The sequence below is a fragment of the Montipora foliosa genome, chromosome 1, assembly GCF_036669935.1.
Source record: "Montipora foliosa isolate CH-2021 chromosome 1, ASM3666993v2, whole genome shotgun sequence".
In the NCBI taxonomy this organism is placed as follows: domain Eukaryota; kingdom Metazoa; phylum Cnidaria; class Anthozoa; order Scleractinia; family Acroporidae; genus Montipora; species Montipora foliosa.
Genome location: NC_090869.1, coordinates 4,335,499 through 4,360,556, shown reverse-complemented (window position 1 = coordinate 4,360,556; position 25,058 = coordinate 4,335,499). Strand labels below are relative to the sequence as shown.

Sequence of the window (25,058 nt, the reverse complement as noted above, 5' to 3'; positions counted from 1 at the left end):
CTCAACCATTCTGCTAAATTGTGCAAAGACACCACCAGGGTCAGCATGGAACCGGGTGTTCAAATCTCTTGCCTCCTCCTGCTTTTTCTTTCGCATAAACGCTCTTTTCGCTTTACGGAGGTCTGACTTTTTTCTCTCGATGTATGTGACAATGCTCGCCGCTGACAACTTTCCACACTCCTTCTCGAGCATTGATCTGTTCTTTTTTCCCTTGTTTGTGATCTTTTTATTTTCCTTTATCCTATCCAGCTCCGCTACTGCAACTGAGATTTTTTTCCTAACCTCGGTAGCTTGTTTTACAAACGCTTCCTTAATCCTTTTCACTAGGTGTTTTCCTTTTCCTCCGTTCCGTTGTCCCGGGTTCTTTCTTCCATCCTTTGTGTATCAAAAAAGCGACCACAACAGAATAAAGGATGCAATTAGCCAGCCATAAGTACCCAAAGGGATTGCGAATAGGGTCTAAAGTATGTCCTTCTTCACGCCTCCTGAGCTCATTGATGACCGTGTTGATTGTGTTGATGTCTGATTGCGTCGGCCTTTGTTTCACTCTCGTGTCAATATCTCGGCTACTAAAATCAACGGTATTTGAGTTAACTGAAGCGAAGATCGGTATCGCGCCTTCCAGGATTTCACGTGCGTCAAGGTTGGTTTCCTCTAAAAATTGAGGTCCCTCGAGATGGTTGTTTTCGTTTACCGTATGCAAATCCGAGGTGGCTTGTTCGCTTTCATTTATTAATGGCTCCTGAACTTCGCATTATAAATTCCCCTCTTCTGAAGGCTGTCCGGTCTCACTCTCCATTCCTTTAGCATTCCTAAGAATGGTGTCCTGTACATTTCCCATCACTCTTTCCAGATATGCTGCCTGATTTCTATGGTGGTAACTCTGAGAGGCAAGATGAAAATAACCTCCCTCGTCCCAAAGTTCCTTCAGGACAGACATGTAGCCTCGTTTCTTCCGAAGCGCGTATCTAGGAGGATCTTGTAACTCTGTCAACTCCTTAGCCTTAGCCTTGCACTCTAAAACATCACTGTTCATTTGTGCCGTCCATTATTATTATTATTATTATTATTGTTATTGTTATTGTTATTGTTATTATTATTATTATCATTAGTAGTAGTAGTAGTAGTAGTAGTAGTAGTAGTAGTAGTAGTAGTGGTGGGCCAGTAATAGTAGTACTATTAAATAAAGCTGAAATTGATCTAAAAATAACTCAGTCTGTAAAAACGCCGTTCCACAAATACAGTGAAGTTGACGCTCTTAGTCAGGGACTTCTTCCTTGCCACGAGGGGCACAGAAATTGTTTGTGGGTACCCAGTGTTCCCCGAGTCTGCTCGCGCCAGAAAGAACGGGAACGAGGCTAATCCCGGAAGCGAAGAAACCCCCGAGGCTTCGTTGAAATCGAAAGGAATTTCGAGGAGTGTGAAAAGTGGTACTCGAAGGAAATGTAGTCAGTTCTTCTTTTATTTCGATGGACTTTCGCTGAACTGTTCAACTACTTGCGCATCCAAAGAGTGCAGGCTTCCAAATTCTACGGCGATACGCTGCGCTAAGACCTGGCGAGTGGGTGTATTGAAGTTGGAACGAAGATTACCTTTGACTGTTCGCCAAGTGTATGTATATTAATATTGTTAGAGCTGTGGCGTCGATTAGAGCCGTTCTCAGATCATTATTTATCCTCATCGCGGTTCTGTCTTGACGAAAGTATAGTGTCGCGGTTATAACTCTGGGGTTGCCGGGTCGCCCGTGGGGACTTAATAAGACGTACTAGGGCACCTAAAATTTGAGTTTGCGACTACGATCCAAAGACTTCAGCCTGATATATTGTAAAGTGTAAAGTTGAATTAAAAATAGAATAGCAAGTTGTTTAATTTGGCTACGTTTCAGTTCTTTTCCCAACTTAATTTCACTGAATTCTGCGAAGTTTTAGTGTTTAAGGTGGCTCAAACCAGTTTCGATCATCACTTTAAGGACGTTTTTATTAGAAGGGTTATAACTACTATACTGTGTCACGTAACAGCAATGTTTTGAGCAATTATTGCTTGACAAAATGCACCCAGCAAATAAACTATATGCCTGACAAAAGTCATTTGATTATCATTATTATCAATACACAAGATAACACCGACGTATACAAAACAAATTTGGACCCCAGGTCCATGGACCACCACTGTGGACCCGGTCCATGGACCCCTTCATGGATCCGGTCCATGGACCACCCCTGTGGACTACCCCTTATTTTGTAAAGTTAAAAGCAGAGAAATCTTCAGATGAAAGAGAGAAGCAATACTTGCACTTATCTGGACAATTTAAGCTGGAGCCCATGACTACGATCTATGACACGGCATTTAACATCCGTATAGACTACGATCTATACAGACTACCTTTTCCGCAAAAAAACAAAAAAACAAAACAAAACCACCCGGTCATGACATCAACTTGCTGCTCTCATTCTTAACAGGAATACAGGGCTGTTGATCGCTTATAGTTATGGGCTGCTGATTTAAGCAATTGTCTCTTATAGACACCTATATGCCATCTATTTGAAATTGGTGGCTCCAAAGGGATTCGTCTATAACCTGCACTTCAAATATACATTCATTTCGTTCATCAAGTTCTTCACCGGAACAAAGGAGCCCAACAAATTGACCAGTGTGTTCAACCATCCTCACATCGTAGGGGTCATGGGTTCCACCTGAATTTTTCAGGTGTCTATAAGAGAAAATTGCTGAAATTGTCCAGATAAGTGCAAGGACCACTTCTCTTAAAGATTTTTCTCACAAAATGAGGGGTGGTCCATGGACCGGGTCCACAGGTCCACAGGGTGGTCCATGGACCGTGTCCATGAAGGGGTCCATGGACCTGGGGTCCATGTTTTGTATACGTCAAGATAACACAACGAAAACCAAATAAACTCAACTAACTTCTCTTCATTTTTCCAAACGCCGTCCGTGTTCTGCCTTTCTATGAAGTAACGATTCAATTTCTGCATATCTCCTGACTGAGTAGATGATTTGTGTTTTAGTTTTGCATTGTTCTCTTTCGTAAATACAAATGTAGCTTGGCCTTCGCTTCAAACATTTTGTTGGCAGATATGAATTCGCTGTCTTGCAAAATGTTTATGTTTCGGCTGAGAGGAGCACAGGTTAGATGGTGATGAATGGCTGCTCTAATTCCAGTCAATGCACTTGGAGTTAATGCTTGGCCTTTCTCTGTTTTCGCTTTCAGCGAAGAACTTTCGCAGAATTTCACTCAAGTAGGTTGGACTGACTATTTTGAGATCCACTGTAAGTTTTCTTTCCTCGCACCATTTCTCGAAATTTTTTACTCCCCTCTCAGTTACTCTATTATTATTTAAATAAGTCTCCTGTATTTAAATCACGCGCTCTGTAAACCTTGATTCGCCTGATGATGATTTTGAAGTAAATCGAAATATAGAAATAGCATCCGTCTAACTCTGGTGAATATCGCCATGAAATTGACTTTGTTCGGGTTGTCTTCCGTACTGTACTATTTAAAATTGTCGGTTGGTCCTGGATTTCAGTTGCTCTGTTCAGTTGGACCGTGTTTTTCGCTTGAGCTTTTTGCTCAATTTCATCCAGTTGCTCGTCCACAAAAATTCGTGCCAACTCTGGCATTGAAATGGTATCCTCAGGATCTCATTGGCCAAGGGAAGTTGTTTGACATCTCTGCAGCCAATCAGTATCAGGGCGGCAAATGTAATTTCAGCCAGCACATTTCCTGTTTGGCCCGCAAAAAGGCGTGTTTTACAGAGGGCAGTTTGTAATTTGGCCGCGTGTATTGATAATAATAGTAATTAGCACAGCTGTCAGCCCCCAAAAGTCTTCAAATATTGAGAATTGATTGGGATGGGATGATAGATGACGTCATAATGCTTGTGACGCCATTTCTTTGACCACCATTCACATTTTATAACCTGTACTGTAATTATTTTATCTTGTAACCATGTGTTGTGACTATACTTTTCTTTCTATGTTAATGTTATGTTAATAGTGTGAAATAAATGAACCATGTACCATGAGGTCTTTTATGCAAAAAAATACTAGTTGACTCCATTCGACATTATTATGATATTTAAATCGTAATCTTTACAATTTTTTCAGCTACATGTACATTTAAGAAATAGAAAACATGTACCGTGTTTCTATCGAATTATAGAAACACGAGTGAAAGTTTGGGAGAACGAGAAATGCTGTGGGGACACGAGCTGCAGGCGAGTGTTTCCACAGCTTTTACGAGTTCTCCCAAACTTTTACTCGTGTTTCTATAACTTGATAGAAACATGCAGTACATGTTTTCTATTTCTTTTAGAAAACAACGCAATCAGAAAAAGGAAAACAACTTGTTAACTCTAATTATCAAAATGTAAATTCTTTTTGCTCCCGCCATCACTACGTCAACTGCTCGTGCTAGTTCTGTGTCTCCATCGAGTTACAGAAACATGATTTTTAACGAATCCGCTGGCATATTTTTTTAGGACTGTTTTCTAATTGTCTTTACAAGTTGGAAACTACATGTATACTTAAAAGTTAAAATTCCTTAAAACTCCCTCTGAAGCGAAGTAAAAAATGGACATCTTCAATCTCCGCGATTTGACAGTCAAGTACACAAAACCTCTTGCAACCTAAGGCAAGAAGACAAAAAAAATGCGAAAAAGATGACATTGGCATTGCAACACTTGATTTGATTGATATTTTTCAGACCAATCACTTTAATGCTTAAATTATAAAACGTTTGCATTTTTTCATTATCGATGTTAATTAAAAATAATTAAAATTAATTTTATTTTTGTAAAATTCAATTCTCGCTAGGAAAGGACGAACTTTGGCGATTAATTGGGAGATTTCAGACAGTAATCTTGCGACCGGGAGATACGGTCCAAAATCTGGAGTCTCCAGGATTATCCGGAAGAGTTGACAGCCCTGTTAGCAATCTGAGATAGAACTATCTGCAAAGTTAAAAAAAAAAACACTTGGGAGCCAATTCAGAGCTGCCGTAATTTTTTCCAAAAAAGTATTATATTGCTGAAAAGTTTGGGTAATTTTGGGTTTATTCATTTTAACCTACATTACAAGATAGGGACATTTTCAATGGAAGAGCCTGTCTGCAGGCTATAGGGACATTTTGTAAGTGAATAATAGTAGGAGCAGGTGCAGCTCAATTGACTGGTGCATGTCTTTGACAGCCAGAGATCGCAAGTTTGATCCATCTCTTTCAACTTTCCTCTGATTAGTGTTAAGTGGTACATGTTACTGTAGCTTTAAATACCGGAGCGCCGATAGAGGGAGATGGGTCTAATGGCGCACCATCAGCTTCCATTGATTAATCAGCCTTGTAGCTGAAGGAACGATTAATGTTAAATAAAGTGACTCTTCCTTTACATACGTACTGCGTCAGGTCTAATTTGCAGGTCGCAGGTCGCCGGTTGCAGGTCATTGTTTCACCAATGCAGAAAGTATCCTAAACATTCATAAAAGCTTACCCTAGGCCTAAAAACTTTTGTTTTCCTAGCCAATCTGAATTTCCTGTCTGCTGATCTAATCAAAGCTTATGTGAACGTCCCCTCTGGGCATCTCCAGTGCATTTGAATTCATTGTTTTATCCTCTCTCCAAAGGTCCTTTCTTCAGCCAGCCAGAAATGAGTGAATAAAGATCTTAAGCATGGCATATTTGAGCCATGGACGACTAGATGTTGATGTTTGAGCTATGGCATCACATCTGTCAAAATAAATGCTAGAAATTCTGAGGTCTAGCCTGTCTGGTAAGAGACCCCTAGAAAGTGCTCCTTCATTCTAATTGCAATTACAAGCTTGCTGCCATCCATGAAGTAACTAAAGATGCCAGAAAAATCATCCTTGGCCATGCATTGCTTTGAAAATTATTGTAAAGCTAGTGATTTGAAGTCCCAGATGAAACCTGGAATGGCTCTGCTTCAAGAAATTAGAACTTTAAAAATAATTTTAGGTGAGCAGGAAACCCTGATGGATGGTGGTCATGTCATAATGATTGATATTGTTTTTTTACATTATAATTGCAAGTAGGACATGTGGACTCCCATCTTTATATCCATCTTTTGTTTTCTTCTACACAGTGATGGAAGATGTCGAAAAAGCAAGGTCAGAGACCTGCAAAGGATGTTCTCAAAGACAGCTTTCGGGAAATATACGGGGGGAAGAAAAAGGAATGTCAACATTCTGGTAAAGTGTTTTACTGCTGTTAATATAACAATCATGGTGTTGGCCTTGTAAAATAATTATATAAATATTATTCAGTCCAACCATTCATATTCTGCTATTCAAATTAGGCTTCTTAACTGTGTATTTAATATGAGATGTTAAAATTTAATTCAAAAATTTGAATAAGGACTTTAATATTATAATTGGTTCATTATTAATTGTTAACATGTAAAGTACAGTGTATCTCAATACTCAGTTATGCTTGACCTTTCTGTGACAATACTGCATTAGATTTCACAGCATATCCAATGGGCCATTTCATTTTCATCTCATCTCTTGTTAAATGCGAAAAAGAGGATATAAAATGGGCATGGCTAGGGAAACAAATTTTATCTTCAAGTAAGTGCTGCATGATGGTAATCTCTCACGAGTGACTGCAGCGACTGTCAGTACGAAACTTTAGATAAGATTTGTATCCCCAAGCGGCCAATTTTTGCAATGTTTTAAATTGTTTATTCTGTAGATACTGATGAAATGTCCAAATTGACAATAATTATTCTATCACAGTATGTGTGGAATCAAGGACTGGAACTAGTCTTTGTTTATGTCTTTTCCCCCTCTTAAGTCTGCCATCTTCAGTTGATAAAGAGCTAATAATTATAAGCTACTTTTAGGTATTAATATGTTGTATTATCATAGTTAAACATGTGTGGTGTTTTTACATGGTTGCAGTGGTGGGATAGCTGAACATGGGTATAATTGATATTTTGACTGTTGAACAAAAATTACAAATTTAATTGCAAAGCAATTATTGTTATTTTTTGCCTGAGTTCTACTGGCATTTCTAATTCAATCTGTAACTAATAATTGGGCGAGCTTTTCACATGGGAATTAAGAGGGTTCACTGTAGCTCTTTGCAAGATGCATTCATAAGTGTTTTAAGAGACTCACCACGCATCACAGATAACTCCTTCGTGTTTACACAAAACATAGATTGAGGTGATACTTGTCAGTGGGAAAAGGTACATGTACCAAAAAATTGTGTTTCTTGTGGATACCAAAAGAACAGTGCATCTTTCCAATGGCTGAAAGGAATTCACCTGTTCCTTCTAATCCTGTGAGTTCTTCAACATCTCCCAGTTTGAACTTACAGAGCATCATTTTACGCTCCAACTCTGAACAGAGACCACTGATGGGTGCATGAAACTAGCATAATTGGCCATTCCTCTTTCGATTCCCTCTTCATTATTTCCTGCCTTGTTATCTAAGACATGCGGCCCCAGCAAAACAAAGGCAAAGTGATGATGTCACACAAAACAAGTTTTTTCACAAATCACGCTCAAAGATGGGCTAAGTTTAAGTCCAAAATATAATGCGTTCACATGCACATAAAAAAGCTACATTGTATTTTGTGAGAGAATCACAAATCACAAGTAAATAAAGGATTAATTCAGCATGTGATAGAATGAGGAACACCGGAACATCACGGAACATCCTGGAACACCAGAATATCATGGAGCACCCAAAATAATAAAGACCAACAAAAAAGTTAATTTTAAAAAACACAATTTAAAAAGGACTTTGGTTTTCTGCTGACCAAAACATTGTTACAGATTGCCATCTTGATAGTGCCTCCCAACATGGAGAGCGTTGAGTGAATTACAATTAATCAAGTCATTTACCAAATTAATGCAAATTATCCAGCTATGATCAACGCAATCCTTGGTGATTTTATCTGTCGGCTTTCTCAAAGCAAAGTTTTTGGTTTAATTTTAATTACAAACCTTTTACTTGTGTATAGATTTTTTTTCTCTATTTTTTTTTTGCTTGTACAATTGATGTACGAAGTGAAAAACGAATTTTAAAAAACCGCTAATTTTCCGCATATATTAAGTGATGCCAGTACTTTAACATGGGTATTTGCGCTTTCCATGCTTAAAGCTTGGCAATCTGTCATAGGAACAAAACATGCTTTGAGAAAGCTCTTCGTCTGAGTGATCACTACCTGACAGACTAAAAATCACCAAGGATTGAGTTAATCACAGCCAGTTTGCATTTGTAAATGACTTGATTTTAATTCATTCAACGCTCTCCATGTTGGGAGGCACTACCAAGATGGCGATCTGTAACAACGTTCTGGTCAGCATAAGACCAAAGAGCTTTTTTAATTGTGTTTTTAATAATTTATTTTTGTGTTGTTCTTTATTATTTTGGGTGTTCTGGTTTAAACATATTATGCCAATTAAATCTTTCATGTTTCATGGGGAAATAATTGTACTGCCCCAATCAGGCTAATCACACAAAAAGTAAAGAGTACTTTCAAGCTGTCTCAATGGAGTGGAATCAGTCTGACCTACCCATGGCATTTAAAAGCTTCAAACAATATTGCCAGCTATTCTTTGAAGGGCCTTTAAGCGTAAAGCAAGAGGAAGTAAAGGCAATCCACCCATATCCTACTTTGGATTGTCGAGGAACGGCAAAAAAATCTCCTGGTTTGTTCAACAAAGAACAGACCAAAACGGAAACAATTTTTTCAAAGTTGGCAAGATACTTTGTATCTAATATATAACCCAAGTAAAATTTTTGGATTGCAAGGTACCACCTGCAAGGTTTCGGGCAAACTGATGACGAGAGAGTGTGGATTTCAGGTGTAAGATATCAGACAGTGGAGAAATGCCGCTTTAATAAAGCTGAGCTCAAAGAGCGTTTGATTGAACTTGTAACTTATTTTTGGTACTCATGAACGGAAGGTACAAGAGGTTCTCTTAGGAAGAGATGAAAAATTGAAATGCAACAAAGCAGTGTACATGCCAGAACAAGAGAAGCTACAATGAATGACATACTGAAAATCCCCAGAACAACAAGGAGGGTTGGCCTGTACTGACGAATGCTATTGAGCAAAATCTAAACCCCCAGTGTGGAAAATGTGGACTAATAGCCACAGAAAAAGTGTCCAGTTCAAGGTTCAAGATGTAGAAAATGTAATCAGTGGAACCACTGGGAACGGGTATGTAGGAACAAACAAACACGGGGTGGAGAACCAAGTTTGAGCCTCGAAGGCAATCTGTAGGCCGGAACCCACAGGATAAGGCAAGCCAAGGCAAGGTACATGCAGTAGGAGAAGTAAACTCTGATTTTGAAGAACTTATGCTTTGAGTCAATTCAGGTTGACAGTTCTAATTTTAAACCCGCAGTAAGAGATGAGGCTTTTGCCAAAATCCAGTTAGGTCTACCACATAATAATCATCCCAACCATGTGCTCAAAGTGAAGGAAGATAGTGTTGCACAAGGAAATGCTCTGCCCTTGTTTCCAGGCCAAGTGGATGATGACGGCCTTCCAACAACAGCCAGCCAGATCAAGCTGCACACAATGGCACACAAATACCACAGTATGGAGTGTGCTCTACATGTATTAAGGGTGCATTCGATTCACCCTACTCTGGAATAAGAATACGTGGAGTAATGATTTAAAACGGTATGCTTGGTATATCGAAGCAACAAGGCTAATGAAGATATGTTTAAAATAGCATTTTTAGCTGGTGTTTGGCAATTTTAATGTGAATCTCCATAAAAACAAAGGATTTATATCTTCTATTCCTTGTCTTCCTATACCGGAATACAGTCAATCGAATGCACCCTGAGTGTTCTTTACCGCGCACCGGTGGCTCAGTTGGTTGAGCACCGGGCTGTCACGCGGGAGGTCGTGAGTTCAACTCCGGCCGGACCAACACTCAGGGTCTTTAAATAACTGAGGAGAAAGTGCTGCCTTTGTAATTACATCTGCAAATGGTTAGACTCTCTAGTCTTCTCGGATAAGGACGATAAGCCGGAGGTCCCGTCTCACAACTCGTCAATGTTCATAATCCTGTTGGACGTAAAAGAACCCGCACACTTGTCGTAAAGAGTAGGGCATGTAGTTCCCGGTGTTGTGGTCTGTCTTCTATGGTGTATCACGGTTGGGAGGTTAAATGCTCGGAGATATTAGCTACACCAAGCTACTCTAAAATCCGAGGGTAAATAAAGATATATGATATGATATGACAGGAAAACTGATGCAGTCTTCTTTGTTACTGATGTTACCGGCCCCGCTATCTGTGGACTACCCACCTCTTTCCAGCTCTACCTGTTGGAGGTACTATTTTCAATACACGTCTGTTCTAGTATGAAGTCTTTTCCGGCAATTAAGGGTAAAGTGCGTTGACCTTTAACTGTTATACCCTGACCGTTTTGAAGGAACTGGAAAGTTAAAGGGTGAATACCACATTGTCACTGACCCTGTAGTTCATGCACCTCGGAAATGCCCAGTACACAGTAAGGATGATGTTAAGAAGGAACTTGATGATATGGTCAGTCAAGGAGTTATTAAATTGGTGATTGAACCCAAAAGTCAAATTGTCCCAAAAGTCAAATTTGTCTTGACCTCAAAGATCTTAATCGCATACACCAACCCTTGAAGACATCACTCACATGTTCAAAGAAGCTCAGTATTTTGGGTGCCGGTCATGGTTATTGGTTTGTAGTTCTCGATGAAGAGTCTTCCTACCTATAACTACCTTTAATAGCCCATTTGGCAGATTCAGGTTTACTCTCCTTCGCTTGGGGCTCTGTGTTAGACAAGATATTTTTCAACAGAGGATGGGCTTCATCTTCGATAAGTGCTCTTGAAAAGTTGGTATTGTCGATGACATTGCAGTGTATGGCTCTACTGGATGCTGGTTGCATGGCAACATGGCCATGTTTATAACCTGGACACGTGCATGATTAAAGAAACAAAGATTACTGTAGAGTCGGTCATGTAATCCACATATGGGATAATTATGAGGAGAGCAGGAAAGTAGTAGTATTGCATTTGTATTTGTTTTGTTTTTAGCTAACCCAATTCCATTACTAGGGCTAACGCTCACATGGTTTACATGGGTAGAAAACAGCCCTTCACATTACCCTACAATAGTTAATTCTGTTGGAACATTTTAAAGGACTTCTAAAGCAGTGGAAAGATGGTGACGACAGAATTAAGGATAAACTGAATTGATGGGAGTGTATAATAATATTAATGAAGAGTTCTAGAGATGCAGAAGCCAGGGTGTTTTGGAACAGAAACATAGCCTGCTGTTATAACATTGTTTTAAAGGACTAGGGTCGGTTGCTGGAAGCTTGGTTAGTGCTAACCGTTGGTTAAGGGGTATCAAAACCAATAGGTTTCCATGGTATTTTACCCTACCCGGGTTGCTCGAAGCATGGTTAGCACTAACGAGCCTTTTGAACAACCCGGGCCTGACCGTCAATATATTAATAAGTAGTATCCAGGAGCCTCCACTAGTGGAAACAGGCTCTTAGAAGGAAAGGGTATCCAAGGCTGGGAAATCATGTCAACCCAGCCACGAGCCCCCTTCTGGAAATGGAAGGGGAGAGTTAACGCTAGTAGAGAATTCCCAATGTATTAACTGTCTCCTTTAATTTGTACCCTTGAGATACTCAACAAGAATTACTCAATAGCTCACTGGAATAATTTCTGGTGTTATGGTACTATATATGGCAATGTTATGGTACTATAATTATGAAACCCTAATTATTGCTTAACAAAACCAAATGTGCCCACTATTGTGATTTAATAGGTATACATAGAAACATGAAAGCTCTCAAAACCACCCTATATTTCGTCTTTTAACTTGCTTATAATCGGCGACCCCCTTTTTTATTGTAGAACAGTAATAAGCAATTTGTGATAGAACTATCGGGAAAGTTTTAAAAAATTCTTGGGAGGTAATTTTTTAAGTAATTCAGAACTACCTTAAATTTTTGAAAAATTAAAGTAGCTCTGAATCAGCTCCCATGAGTTTCATATGTTACCATAACATTGCTGTTACGTGATAGCATTGTAATGACAACCCTTCTAATAGGAAGGTCTCAAAAGTAGGGAAACTCAGTTCCAGCCACCTTAAGCATGCACACTTAAGAACTGTACATAGAGGCAGGCAAAATAACATCAATTGAAAGCGGATCAATGAAAATTGAATGTAACCATAATGATGCCTTTTCAGGTGCTGTAGATTCTGCACTGTTATGTAGACTTCTGGCCAGCCTGGGCTCAAAAGTGTTGAGGGAAGTGTTTGACAGAAAAATTCCTCCACAAGACCTTAACATTGTCTTGAACTGTGAGTCAGTGAACTCTAAGCTTCTGTCTCTTCAAAAACAAGAAATCCTCAGCCAAGAGCAGTGGAGAAAATTGTATCCAGTTAACCCCTCTTCAGTATTATCCACAGACTTTGAACCTGATCTCCTGATCGTGCTTCTGAGGACAATCTGTGACATGAGTCCCCCAGCCACTGGCTGGGATTTACCTCCCGATTCACTTGACACCAGCTGTGTGTCTGACATCGTGCGTTTAAAGTATTTCATTAATGCAGTATCAACCCATGCTGAAAAGGACTCTGTTAGTGATGCAGTGACATTCTGTGAATACAAAGATGAGATCCAGAAAACACTGGTAAGATTGGGCGGAGATAAATATAAAGATGCCATTTGTGAAATGGAGAAACAAGAAATGGGTCTCTTAGACAAGGAACGTTTTAAAGGACTTCTAAAGCAGTGGAAAGATGGTGACGACAGAATTAAGGATAAACTGAAAAAATGGGAGTGTAGAGATGCAGGTGCAGGTGGGTATTTTGAAACAGAAACATATATAACCTGCTGCTTTAACATTGTTTTAAAGGACTGAGACCGTCAATATATTGATGAGTAGTATCCAGGAGGCTCCACTATAGTGGCAACTGGCTCCTACACGGAAAGGGCATCCAAGGTTGGGAAATCCTGTCAACCCAGCCACGAGCCCCGTTCTGGAAATGGAAGGGTCATTTAACGCCAGTAGAGAAGTCTCAATGTATGAACTGTCTCCTTTAATTTGTACCCTTGAGATACTCAACAGGAATTACTCAATACTTCCCTGTAATTGTGAGTTTAAAGTTGCCAGAAGGTTTTCTCCGTAAACTAATGTAATCCTCCGATCTCTCTCTTTTTGTGTTTACTTAAAAACCTTATTAATTTTGTGAATGCTAATCTCCTTTTTAGAAAATATTCTAGTATGCCACCTGATCTGGGCCTAGATGTAACTCCTCCACATCACAAAATTGTAGAAGGCAGTAAAAAGGAATGCACTCGATCTGATCAAAGCCTTTGATACTTTGAATCATGCAGCTTATTTTATGGAACGGCAGCTCACTTAGTTGAACACTGGCCTCATGCGGGAGGTCGTGAGTTCGACTCCGACTGGACCAACACTCAGGGTCTTAAAATAACTGAGGGGAAAGGGCTTCCTTCGTAACTACACCCACAGATGGTTAGACTTCCAAGTCTTCTGGGATAAGGACTATAAACTGTAGGCCCCATCTCACGAATATCTTCCATGTTTGTAAGTTCTCTGTGGGACGTTTAAGAACCTACACACTATTCGAGAATAGTGGGGGATGAAGTTCCCGGTGTTGTGGCTGTCCTCGGTGAGTGTGTTCTTTCCAGTAGAAGTGGCCGGTTTGGTGTAATGTCTGTAAAAATCCTTTTGGTATATGCTACCACCTAAGCAAAAACAGCCATAAGTCAAAAGGACTGCCGAGTGCTGGGACATGTAAATGTAAATGTAAAATTTACAAAAGTAACATTATTGGATTTTTTGTTTAAAATTGGTTTTTATAAAATGGTTAGGATACTACTCACACTCTCATTGGTCAGTAGCAGTGTTTAGATGAGAGTATGTAAACACGACTGTAACTTCACACGAATTTTTATTGGTTATGTGTTGTCAGACGCGCGTTTTGATTACCTGTTACTTATCCTCCGCGTGCCAGGTGGCACATAGGGCCTCCACAGAAGCTTTCCATGTCTGTCTGTCTACCGCAACGCCCCGCACCTCGTCCCACGAACCCCATCCTCCTTCTTTCATCTCCCTCTCTACGGTCCTTCTCCACGTTGTCTTTGGTCTCCCCCTCTTTCTTTTTCCCTCCGGTTTCCAATTTAACGCCGTCCTTGTATCGCTCGCTCTGTCCTGCCTTAGAATGTGGCCAATGAACTTCCGTCTTCTTCTCTGTACTTCCTGACTCACTGGTGACATTTCCGCCCTGGGTAGTAACTCTTTGGTGGTGATGTGATCTTGCCAACGTATGCTGTGAATCTTCCGGAGGCATTTGTTTTGAAACACGTTGAGAACGTGTTCATCGCTTTTGGTCATTTTCCAGGTCTCACATCCATACATCAAGACCGGCAAGACGAGGGTCTTGTACAGCTTCATCTTCGTTCTCTTTAAGATGCTCTTGGAGTTCCAGATCTTAATTAGCCTAATATATGTCCCTCTTGCCTTTGAAAGTCTGTTCTGTAAGTCCTCCATCCCACCTCCTTCTTTATTGACTTTGGCATCAAGATAGGTAAACTCCTCTACTTCTTTGATGTTTTTACCCACTATGCTGATAGGTGCTTGAATTTTCGCATTGATTCGTATGACGTTGGTCTTGTCAAGGTTTATTTTTAGGCCGACCCTTTTGGCTTCCCTGTCCATTCTTGAGATTTTCTCTTGCATTTGATTTCTTGACGAGGATAGTAATGCTACGTCATCTGCAAAATCTAGGTCATCCAGTTTTGTTAGTCTACATCTTATGCCGTTCTCCCCCTTGCCAACAGTTCTTCTCATTATCCAGTCCATCACTATAAGAAAGAGGAATCTAGACATGTTGCAGCCTTGTTTTACACTGGTCTTAATATTGAACCATTCACCTCTCTCTCCTTGGTTCTCTACAGCACATTGAAAATTCGCATAAAACAGCTGTATTATCCTTATGATCTTCTCGGGGATGCCGTAGTTCCGCATGATAATCCATAGGCTGTCCCGGTGTACCGAGTCGAAAGCTTTCTCAAAGTCTATAAAGTTCACATATATAGTTGCTTGCCACTCGTTTGCTTGCTCTATGTATGATATTCCTTAGAATGAAGACTTGCTCTGTTGTTCCTCTCCCTTGCCTATAACAAGCTTGCTCCTTCCTGAGTCTTTTGTCTGCTCCACTTCTCACTCTCTCAATAACAATACGACCTAGAATTTTTCCAACTATGGACAATAGAGTTATGCCTCTTGAGTTCTTACAGACAGTCCTTTAGGTTACCCTTCATTGGTAACTTGATTAGCAACCCTTTCCTCCAAGCCTCTGGAATAACCTCGAACTTCCATATCTTCGACAACAGCTCGTGTATCTTTATTGTTGAGAATTCTATGTCCGTCTTCAATAGGTCGGCGGTGATGTTATCGATGCCGTATGCTTTCCCACTTTTCAATTTTCTAACTGCCTCCTTTACTTCGCCTAGTGTTGGCTCAGTGTTTGCAATCTCTTCTATTGCTTCCTGGAAATCGAGCTCTTCTTCGTCATCATCCATGATGGTTATTGGATTTTGTGGTGGTTCTCTGTTCAGTACCTCTTTGAAATGTTCCGTCCATCGGTCTTGTATATCTTTTTTGTTGCCGAGGAGGTTTCCGTGCTTGTCCATCACCGAGGTGCTTTGACGACTCTGGCTGCCATTGCTAAGTGTCTTTGTTAGCACGTACAGTGTTTTCATGTGTTGGCTTCGTGCAGCCTCTTCAGCTTGGCTAGCGATGTTGTTCAGCCACTTCCTTTTATCAGACTTGATGCTCCTTTTCACCTCCTTGTTCTTAGCATATTTAGCTCTTAGTTGATTCTTCATCCTTTCTGAATGAGTGCTTAAAATCTTCTTGTTGATGGCATCCCGTTGATCTACTAGCTGCCATGACTCTCCGCTTATCTAAGGTTTCTTCTTCTTCCTCGGTTTACCTAAAACAGTATCCGCTACTTCGGTATACGCTTTCCTCATGACCTCAAAATCTTTCTCCACCTCGTGTTGATCTTCTTCTAAATCTCCGCCTTCTTGTTGTAAAACCTGGTACCTATTCCTTAGGGTAACCTTGAATTCTTTCAGGGTATCTTTTGATTGGCTGGTACGAAATATGAGCGTGTATTAAGAAAATCTGTTTCAATCGAGGAGTAAAAAAAAACCAGCATTTTCCTTCATTTGTCGAATCATTTTTGAGAAATATTTTACAAAAGCAATAGAGGACGTTTTCCGTGTTTACATTGCGTCATCTAAACACTCGGGGGAGTTGGGAGAATTCTCGACAGTTATGCAAACCCTCGACTGCGTCTCGGGTTTGCATAAATGTCTCGAATTATCCCAACTCCCCCGAGCGTTTAGATGACGCAATATAAACACGGAAAACGTCCTCTATTGCTTAAACATCACACCTAACTGACTGAGACCAGTTTATTGCAGATTGTTTTTTTAAGTGAAACGTACAGCCTGTGGAGCGCCTGGCAACGCTTTTTTCTTAGACTTACATATTTTATCTTTTAATGTACAAACCCGTAAATGATCAAATTTTGCCAAATGCTCATGTTTGTTAAAAGTCTTAAACAACCTGAAAGCAATGGTGAATCAAAAACTCAACAGTGCATTTGACTGGGTCAGTGAAAAAAAAAAGAAATTCAAGTAACATGGGGAAAACTAACTTTCAGGGTTTTCCATCTGCAAAAATAACTTACCCCTAATCTTTATCACCACACATTGAAGCCATTAGGCAATAGAGGGTTGCGCGAGAAAGCTATAAATACCTTGTATGTTTCAAAAAGTAAATATTACGTAAACTCTCAAATTCTCAACACAGGCGCCCCAAGTTCAGTGTGGGGGAAAGCCCGGCATGGCCGACAGAAATTTAAGGATTTAACGGATTAAGAAGATAATTATAGAAAACAATTCTCAATTAAAAAGCCTAATCTCACGGTGTGGTTATTTTCCAGATCCAACGCGATTTTAGCCATTTCTCGGTTGCCCACCGTATTATAAAATCCCAAGGCTGGACTGTCTATTCTGGGGAGCCCACCGATTTGAGTCAAATATTCTTCAATAAAATGTTCTCCCGTCACAATTCCACATCAGAATCAATTGACAAAGATTGAAATTTCATTTCAACCCATCATCAACGCAATAGCAGTCCTGCTAGCGACCTCAGCGGGAGTTTGTTAACTCGATCGCAAGAAGACTGCTTCCGAAAAATGCGCTTACCGGGGTGGCAGACCGTAGTGTGTCAAAAACGTTTAATTCCCCTGGGTCTCCCGACACGACTGTATTCTCTGAGATACCAATAATTCAATTTCACTGGCTTCAATGGGTGCTTACCATTTAGGCAAAAAATCCGGGAATTTTGCTTTGAGGTCAAATGGAAAGGCAATTTTCCGGAAAATCTTTCGGAAATTGTGGACAATCTCCAGAGGTATTCCCAATGGAATTGGGGAATTCCCTTACTATTTGCGAGAATCGTTCCGTTTCCATGCCCTTTCTCGCAAGATGGAGTAAAATATGCGGGATGGAATTCCGGGTAGTAAATGGTAAGCGCTATTCTCATCCGGTTGGTCCATAAATCCGGAAAATCGCTTACCTTTATGCAACGATCATTCAATCCGGATTATTTAGGCTAAATGGTAAGCACCCAGTAAGTCACGGAGGGTTGTGGGTTCAGTACGGATTTTTCCGAGTTCCCATTCGACGATGCATAAGATCTTTCGTGTATTTTAGTAAGTCCAGCCACAAAATATTCGTAGCACAATATCCTGCGAGAACAAAGTTTATTCGCATGTTAATTCCTTGAAGGCTTCATAAATACAAATACGATCGCGAACAGCCTACTGAGTACAAAGGCCTATTAACTAATAAAAGCGGCATGAATGCGTAAAATTTCCATAACTTACAAAGAATTTAGTTATTCTCCTAAGTTTGTACACTTAACTCTGACTTAACAAATTGATGTCAGTTTTTCTTGCGTCTGTCCTGTTATTGATCATGAATTTCGTCATAACATTGTGAAAGTAGTTATCGCCTCGTGGATCCGCAGACTACTTTAACCATGTTATGACGAAATTCATTGTCAATAACAGGACAGACGCATGAAAAACTGACATCAATTTGTTTTTTACAATAAAAAGGCAGAGGGGCTGTCAAATTAAGTCAAAACACGAGAAGAACGCGAAACAAAAATGCGAGAAACTTCAATTTTAGTCAATCTGACACGACCACATTCATAACTTGCCTCGCTCTCTTATTGGCTAATGGGAAAACGGTGACAGATCGACTTTTCACATGATTTTTCATAAATTAAACTCTTCGAAACGCATAAATTATAAATTTATGTGCCTGTCCGCTTATTGACAATAAAAATTAGCCAAATGAGCGCGCGAGAATTTTGCAGTCATTGTAAAATACTGCTTTCATTCTCGCTAGGCCTCTTAGCCATCTTTCAACGCTTTGCGGCTTCGCGAATGGCTTTTTGAAGTTTGTCAACGGAAAGGAGGCGTGATTGTGATTGGACGACTGAGTCAATCATGTCGGGAGACCAAGAGGGCAATAAAAAAATTTGTTGTTGACAAATTACGGTCTGTCACCCCGGTAAGGCTCAGTTTGTTATCCAACGGTCGAAGCCGTGGCCACTTAATCGATAAAGCGAATCATGCGGAAGCTGTTTTCTTACGATCGAATGAACAAACTAGCCCCTGAGGTCGCTCGCAGGACTGCTATTGGGTTGATGATGGGTTGAAATGAAATTTCAATCTGAGCCCCAATCTTTGTCAATTAAGAAACCGAGAAATTGAAAAATGGCTCCAATCGCGTTGGATCTGAAAAAAAAAAAAAAACCACACGGGAAGGAAGCCACCCACAATTGCAATAAGGTTAGGCTTTTAATTGAGAATTTTTTTATATAATTGTCTTAAGCCTTTTATCGGAATTCCCAGACAAATCCTTACATTTCTTTCCGCCAGGTAAAGGTACACCTTATTTAACGTCGGTAATTCCTTTACCCTCTACAGCGAGGGTATTCTCCCAGGAAGCTGATGGTGCCCTCAGTTTACCCCCCTCTTTCCATCAGTACTCCGTTTTAAGGGTATTTAAAGCTACTAAGGCTACACTGAAAGGAAAGAAGTCGAAACAAGGATCCGGGGATCGAACTCAAGACCTCTTGCACCAAGGCCAGGCCAAGCTTTCCCTCCCACTGAGCTTGAGGCGCGTGTGGTTTTTATTTTGTGGAAACACTGACCAGTTAATGCTCGTACCTTGTTGCATTTCTTGAAGGTTTATGCTAGTGTCCTACATCAGAGGCATACTTTGTGTGAGAATCAAAACTTGTTCTTCACATTTGCATCTTGTGTATGTGTGTTGTAACAATTTATGCCCCTAAAGTCTTCTCCAAAAGTAATCATTTACGTAACGTTTTTGGCATTTTATGTTCATTCCTCTCCCCTTGTCCAAAAAGGGTGGTACTGCTTAAAGGTGCTGTTAAACTGTGCAATTTTTCTGACAACTTGTCTCGTAACGCCATTGCGAAAAATGTTGCACGAAACATTGCGCAACGTAACATACCTTGCAGCGGGTTAAAAACGATGCAGAAAGTAAAACTGAGTTCTACTTTCCGCAACGGCTCTTGTAACGTTGCAAAGACATTTTCAAGCTTTGCGCAGCGTAATATTTGTCCTGCAACTCGTGTCGCAACGGTTTGCAGCACCAGCAAAAGAAAGTCATGTGATCATCGAAAACGAGACAAGTTGCAGGAAACGTTACTCAGTGTAACACCCACAAGTAATGTGTTTTGCAGTGTTAGAACTTTCCTCGAAACAAAATTGCAAGAAAAGTTGCTAGGAATATTGTACTTTGTGACAGCGCCAAAGGTTACTGATCCATCTTTGACACACTCTTCTAACCTCTGATTAGTAAATGTAATCATTTTACAAGACTATGTTAAAAGAGCAGCTGCTATCTTTTGAGAACCCAAACAAAATTTGGAGTATTTACTAGAACATATTTTTGGTGTTTGGTGTTTGGTGCTCTTTGTTGTGTGATGTCTGTAATTTTTAGCACTTGTTTATTAATTTTTTTCGAATACGTATCTAGTAGCCTAATACGTTTACACCTGTTAGCTAATCAAATTCCATATTTACATGTATCTTGATTTTTTTTTTCAGTCAATGTTTTACTTCTGTAAAAGCTTTCGTTTTTTAGTTAATTTCTGGATGTTAGTATATTTTTCTTTGTAATTAGTAGTATTAGTAAAATTGTTGTACTTGTTTTTGTTTACAATAGATCCTGTTCAACCAGAAGCAAGTTGTGCTAATGTTGTAACAGCAGCTGGCAGAAGCAGCACGCACAGTCATCGTGAGTATGGTAATTTATTCATTGATGAAAATCACTGAAAGTAGGTGTCTGGAACTTGCTTAAGATGAATGTGTTATACCCCCAGTAAGGTTAAAAAGTATGTAAAGAGTGGAGGAATTCTATGAAGACTTATTGAGATAGAGGTAGATTTTTGGGAGCGGATAGTTGGCCTGTTGTTACAATTGTGTTCTGAAGAAGTTGTATCTTGTGTTGAAAAGTAAGATCAAGGTATCTCATCAGAGAAGTTTAGAAACTTGTCCTATGTGCCTCAGCCTCATCGTTATGAGACGAGAGCACTTATTAATTAGAGTAATAACATAAGTACAATAGAAGTATAAGTTTTGGGTTGCGCAAGCGCGTGTTCGGAACAGAAAACTGTAATCTTGAGTACGCTATTACGTCTGGTCTTATCCTCATTACTGTTAATTTATGAAACGTTATTTCCACCAGTAAAAAAAATATAGAATCGAGGAGGTCTCTGAAAATGTTGGCTAATTTAGTCGAATGAAAAAGAAAATGACACTAGGTGTGCTTTTCTCATTGCATAGATTTGTTTTCTTTATATAGTTCCTTGTAGCATTACGTTTGCTAATGCAAAGGACCCGGCATCACTAATTCTTGTTCATTTTACTCGGTTCATTTTAAAATGGAACTACCCTACTGAAGATGTAACCGATTATTTTCACAGCAAACAGATGTTCGGTCCCACCATTTTTTCCTTCGTTGTTTGTTTCAGAGATCGCAGATTGTGAATCAGACATCAGATTCTTTGCCGAGCGTCACGATCCAGACACAAGAAATTGGCTGTTTGATGATTTCAACAAGTGGTTCAGTGATCCTGGTGAGTCCAGAGCTTATGTTCTCCTGGGTGATGCAGGAGTCGGCAAGAGTGTGATTGCTGGAGCCCTGGCGCAGCGCATGAAGGAGCATTTAGGTGCTGCCTGCTTTTGCCGTCACTACGATGACACAAGAAATGATCCCAGGTATCTTCTTGGGACTTTGGCGAGTCAACTCTGTAAATGTAATAGTCGCTACAATAATACAGTGGGTGGGATAGATGGTGTAATCACGATGTTACACAATAATAAATTAGGGGTTCAGGAACTTTTTACAAAACTGTTAGAAGAACCATTAGCTAAGTGTACGCATTTAGCAGAGCGAAAATTAGTTATTATTGACGCCCTAGATGAGACAGAGTACGAGTCCAGGGAAGATTTCCTTTGCCTTATAAAGGAACGTTTCCCGCGTCTTCCTCATTGGCTTTTGTTCTTTATCACCAGTCGCCCTGAAGACAAAATACGTGAAAGATTGGAGAGATACAATCCCTGTGTTAGGATTTGCGCAGGCGATAGTGAACAGCATGGTATTTATCAGCAACACGAGGGAGATATACGGCGATTTTTTGAGAATGGTGTCGATTTATCGCTTCTCCAATTCACCGTGGAAGAAATGACAAAATCTTGCAATGGATTGTTCTTGCATGCATTTTACCTTAGGAAAAAACTCAACGATCTCGCAAAAAAAGGTAAGATGGATTACACGCTGAGTGACCTTCTTGTCGACGATGTTGAAGATTTCTTTCGGGATAATTTTCAACGAGTGTTTAGTAGAGTAGGTAAAGATCTCTACGAGAAGTTGATCGGATGTATCCTAGCTGCTCCATCTCCCCTTCCTGTCTCGTTTATTCCCTTTGTTCTGCAACAAGAAAAATCGAGTCTTGATGAGCAGGAAGTAATTGATGCTGTTATGCAATTTGCTTGGAATCAAACTTTCAATGATACCGTCACCTTTCTACACAAACTGATTCCAACTTGGTTAACGAAAAATCCGCGGAAGAGACACTACCAAAGAAAGACCAAAAGAAAAGATTGTCCTCACTTGTTGATAGACAAGAAAAAGGCAGAAGAGTACCTGGCAAGAATATTTGAGGAAATACTGTCTGGTATTGTCACCGAACCTTCACCAGCATGGCCATGCATAAATGAGAATTTGCAGGACTACGCTTTTCGCTTTGCCTTTCGATTTCTGTGTCAGTATGGTAACCAGGAATCCGTAGGAATTGTTTTTAGGTGTTTGACAAGTTTCCATTTCTTGGAGAAAAGGATCGAAAGTGGGAAAATTGGTATCTACCACCTGCTAGAAGATTTGAAGCTTGCTTCATGCTGCCCCGCATTCACGGACTTACGCAAGAAGAATATTCTCCATGAGATCTCCAACGCTCTTGAAAGCAATGTTCATATTCTTTTGGATTGCCCTCACCTTTTAATTTCCTGTCTTCGAAGTGGATCAAAAGTCTTGCAAGAAACCGGTTTAATTCCCAAACTCTCGGGCCCGTGGTTAGAGTGGAGTGCTTTTGACTGGAAAAGCATTACTTGTCTCTCAGGCTTCAACGTTTTTGCGACAGCTTCTGATCAAAGGACGGTAGCGGCCTCAAATGGTCGCTCTATTGTTTTTGTTGATGCATCTCGTTTAACGATCGTGAGTGGTCCTTTTGAGGTAAGCCAAAGTACAATAAAAGAAATCAAGCATTTGGAGTTCTCGCCTGACGGTAAGTGGGTTTTTTTCGGTAGACTGGACAAATGGTTTTCGGTTGAGCGTAAACGTGCGGAAGACTTTTCGCAGTTCTCTGGAAATGAAGTCATTTATGAGTGGAGCACTTTTACTCCTGACGATCAGTACATTGTCGTGAAAAAGCCTAGGATTGTCACTTTTCCGGAGCGTTGTAGTCACTGCGTATCCGAGCTATTTGCTCTTTGGGCCTTACAAGAAATTCACCACGATGTTACGTTGCCATGCAATGATCATGATTTCAGAGTATTAGCCGAACGACTCCAATTAGCAATCAGCAATTATTGCGGTAATGTACCCAGAATATTAGCCGAACAATGGTTATTCAACAGTCTGCACGATAATGTTTCCGGAAGATTAGCCAAACGATTGCTAGACTACCTTACAGCACCAGAGTTGTATCAGCCTTCTAAGCCTTTTAAACGGTTAGTCTCCTGTCATCACGGTGCGCCTTTTTGTGAAAAACTCCGCGAATTACTACGGTCAATTGATGATTCATCCTTGACAGCAGTTCGCCAACTGATTGTTAAACTTTATCCTCATATATTTTATTTCCAGGTTTGGAATGTACGCACTGGAAAATCTTTGTTGTACGATGTCTTTTTCTCAGTGTTCAGTTAAACGAATTCACTTATTTTTGGCACGTACCGCACGACATAGCGGTTACGGGATTTTACGGCATCGTTGCTAAAGCCTCTTCTATCATTAACATAGCTGTGGCAAATGCTGTTCACGCTGTTGCTCTTGACATCGCTTCTTATGACCGTTTTTATCGTCCGCGGAAAATGAAAGAACACCTAGAGGAGCGGGAGGTGGCATGGCTAGCGAGGATATTTTTGGCGTCCTCTCGAAAGAGGTCTCAACTTTTTCTGAAAAAGTCGTTTTGGGTGAGTTTCATTTGCGTTTCACCACGCAAGAAATGGCTTATCCTGAGCTTTCCTAACGAAGGCAACATTTGCGTGTGTACTCTTCATCGGAAGGAAATGAAGAACAGCATTTCCTTGATGATAACTGTATCCTGAGAAATCTTGGTGAGCCTTTTGTTGACTTCACGTTTACGAATGATGACAGCTACTTCATATATAGCACTTCATCAGGGTCATTACACGCTTTATGTCTTCAAACAGGTACAATTTTAAAAGGAGTTTGGGGAACAAAGCTTTTTTACTGCACTGATGAAAAGCAGTTTTGTTATTGGTTTCAAAGTACCAGAGGCGAAAGAAAAGAAATCTTTTGACCGACTTTTTGAGTCCATTGAGATTTGGGGCATCGACGTTTGTACTGAAAGTCCATCCAAGTGAACCTTTGTCGCTTTGTCCTCCACTTTACGACTCGCTTATGAGCATTTTGCCTTTACTCACGAAACCATATCATTCGTATTGCGGTGTCTACTGGATGATCATCGTAAACAGATGCTTGATAATTTTGTGCTGTCTCTTGACGGAGAGTTAATTGCGATTCACAGAGGCAATAACATAGAATTGATTCGTTCTCAGATGGTGTTTCGCAAGAGAGAGGTTTTTACAGTCTACGAACGACAATCTTCGTTCACGGCTACACTTACTTTTTCAGCTGACTGTAAGTTGACTCCTTTTTTGTGTCCAGGATGGAGCTCGTGTGAGCGATTCCACATTTCCACGAGTGGGATGTTGAGAAAGGTGAGCTTGTCTCATTCAAATTTCCTGTGTTATGTCCACCAATGGTTGAATGCTGTTGCCTTTCGTCGGACAAAGCAAGGTTAATCTTATGCGGTGACAATAAAGTTGAGATTTGGAAGTACGGCAACGGCCCTTGCTGTTTACTGGAAAGCGCCAGAGGTCAGTTCTTCGTACAGCACATTTAATTTCAGTCAGTGCACCCTTTCGGTGGAGAATAATTTGCGTGCTTGCAGCATTGAGAACATTGTTGTTCTCTTCAGTCTTCGGGATCATGCGAAAACTTTTCTAGCCAAAGGAATTCTTCGCGGTCATCTGGCAAGAATTGTGTTTGCAAGTTTTTGAAAGTAAATCGTTATCTCATAACTTACGACATTAATGGGTTGGTGTTTTTGTGGG

At 40.2% G+C, this 25,058-nt stretch overlaps 1 protein-coding gene across 8 annotated transcripts; it reads left to right on the top strand.

The window, feature by feature from the left end:
* Nucleotides 1–1,367: 1,367 nt before the first annotated feature.
* LOC138000087 (uncharacterized) lies at nucleotides 1,368–24,386 on the top strand. 8 transcript variants are annotated; one of them, XM_068846452.1, is made up of 7 exons: nucleotides 1,368–1,611; nucleotides 3,227–3,285; nucleotides 5,635–5,780; nucleotides 6,111–6,216; nucleotides 12,237–12,851; nucleotides 20,365–20,445; nucleotides 21,173–24,385. In XM_068846452.1, the coding sequence occupies exons 4-7, from the start codon at nucleotides 6,120–6,122 to the stop codon at nucleotides 23,623–23,625; spliced, it is 3,246 nt and encodes a 1,081-aa protein (XP_068702553.1). In that variant the 5' UTR covers nucleotides 1,368–1,611; nucleotides 3,227–3,285; nucleotides 5,635–5,780; nucleotides 6,111–6,119; the 3' UTR covers nucleotides 23,626–24,385. The 8 variants fall into 8 exon arrangements, with proteins under 8 accessions (XP_068702553.1, XP_068702775.1, XP_068702466.1 ...); XM_068846674.1 differs by lacking the exons at nucleotides 3,227–3,285; nucleotides 5,635–5,780 and having other exon boundaries at nucleotides 21,173–21,419; nucleotides 21,717–24,386; XM_068846365.1 differs by lacking the exon at nucleotides 3,227–3,285.
* The last annotated feature ends 672 nt before the right edge of the window (nucleotides 24,387–25,058 follow it).

Bases quoted from the DNA above. Each gene is read 5' to 3' on its own strand.
- LOC138000087 (XM_068846282.1), top strand. From the start codon at position 6,120: ATGTCGAAAAAGCAAGGTCAGAGACCTGCAAAGGATGTTCTCAAAGAC. The intron at 6,217-12,236 runs GTAAAGTGTTTT...ATGCCTTTTCAG, and splicing joins AAAGGAATGTCAACATTCTG to GTGCTGTAGATTCTGCACTG. The intron at 20,446-21,172 runs GTAATTTATTCA...TGTTTGTTTCAG, and splicing joins GCACAGTCATCGTGAGTATG to AGATCGCAGATTGTGAATCA.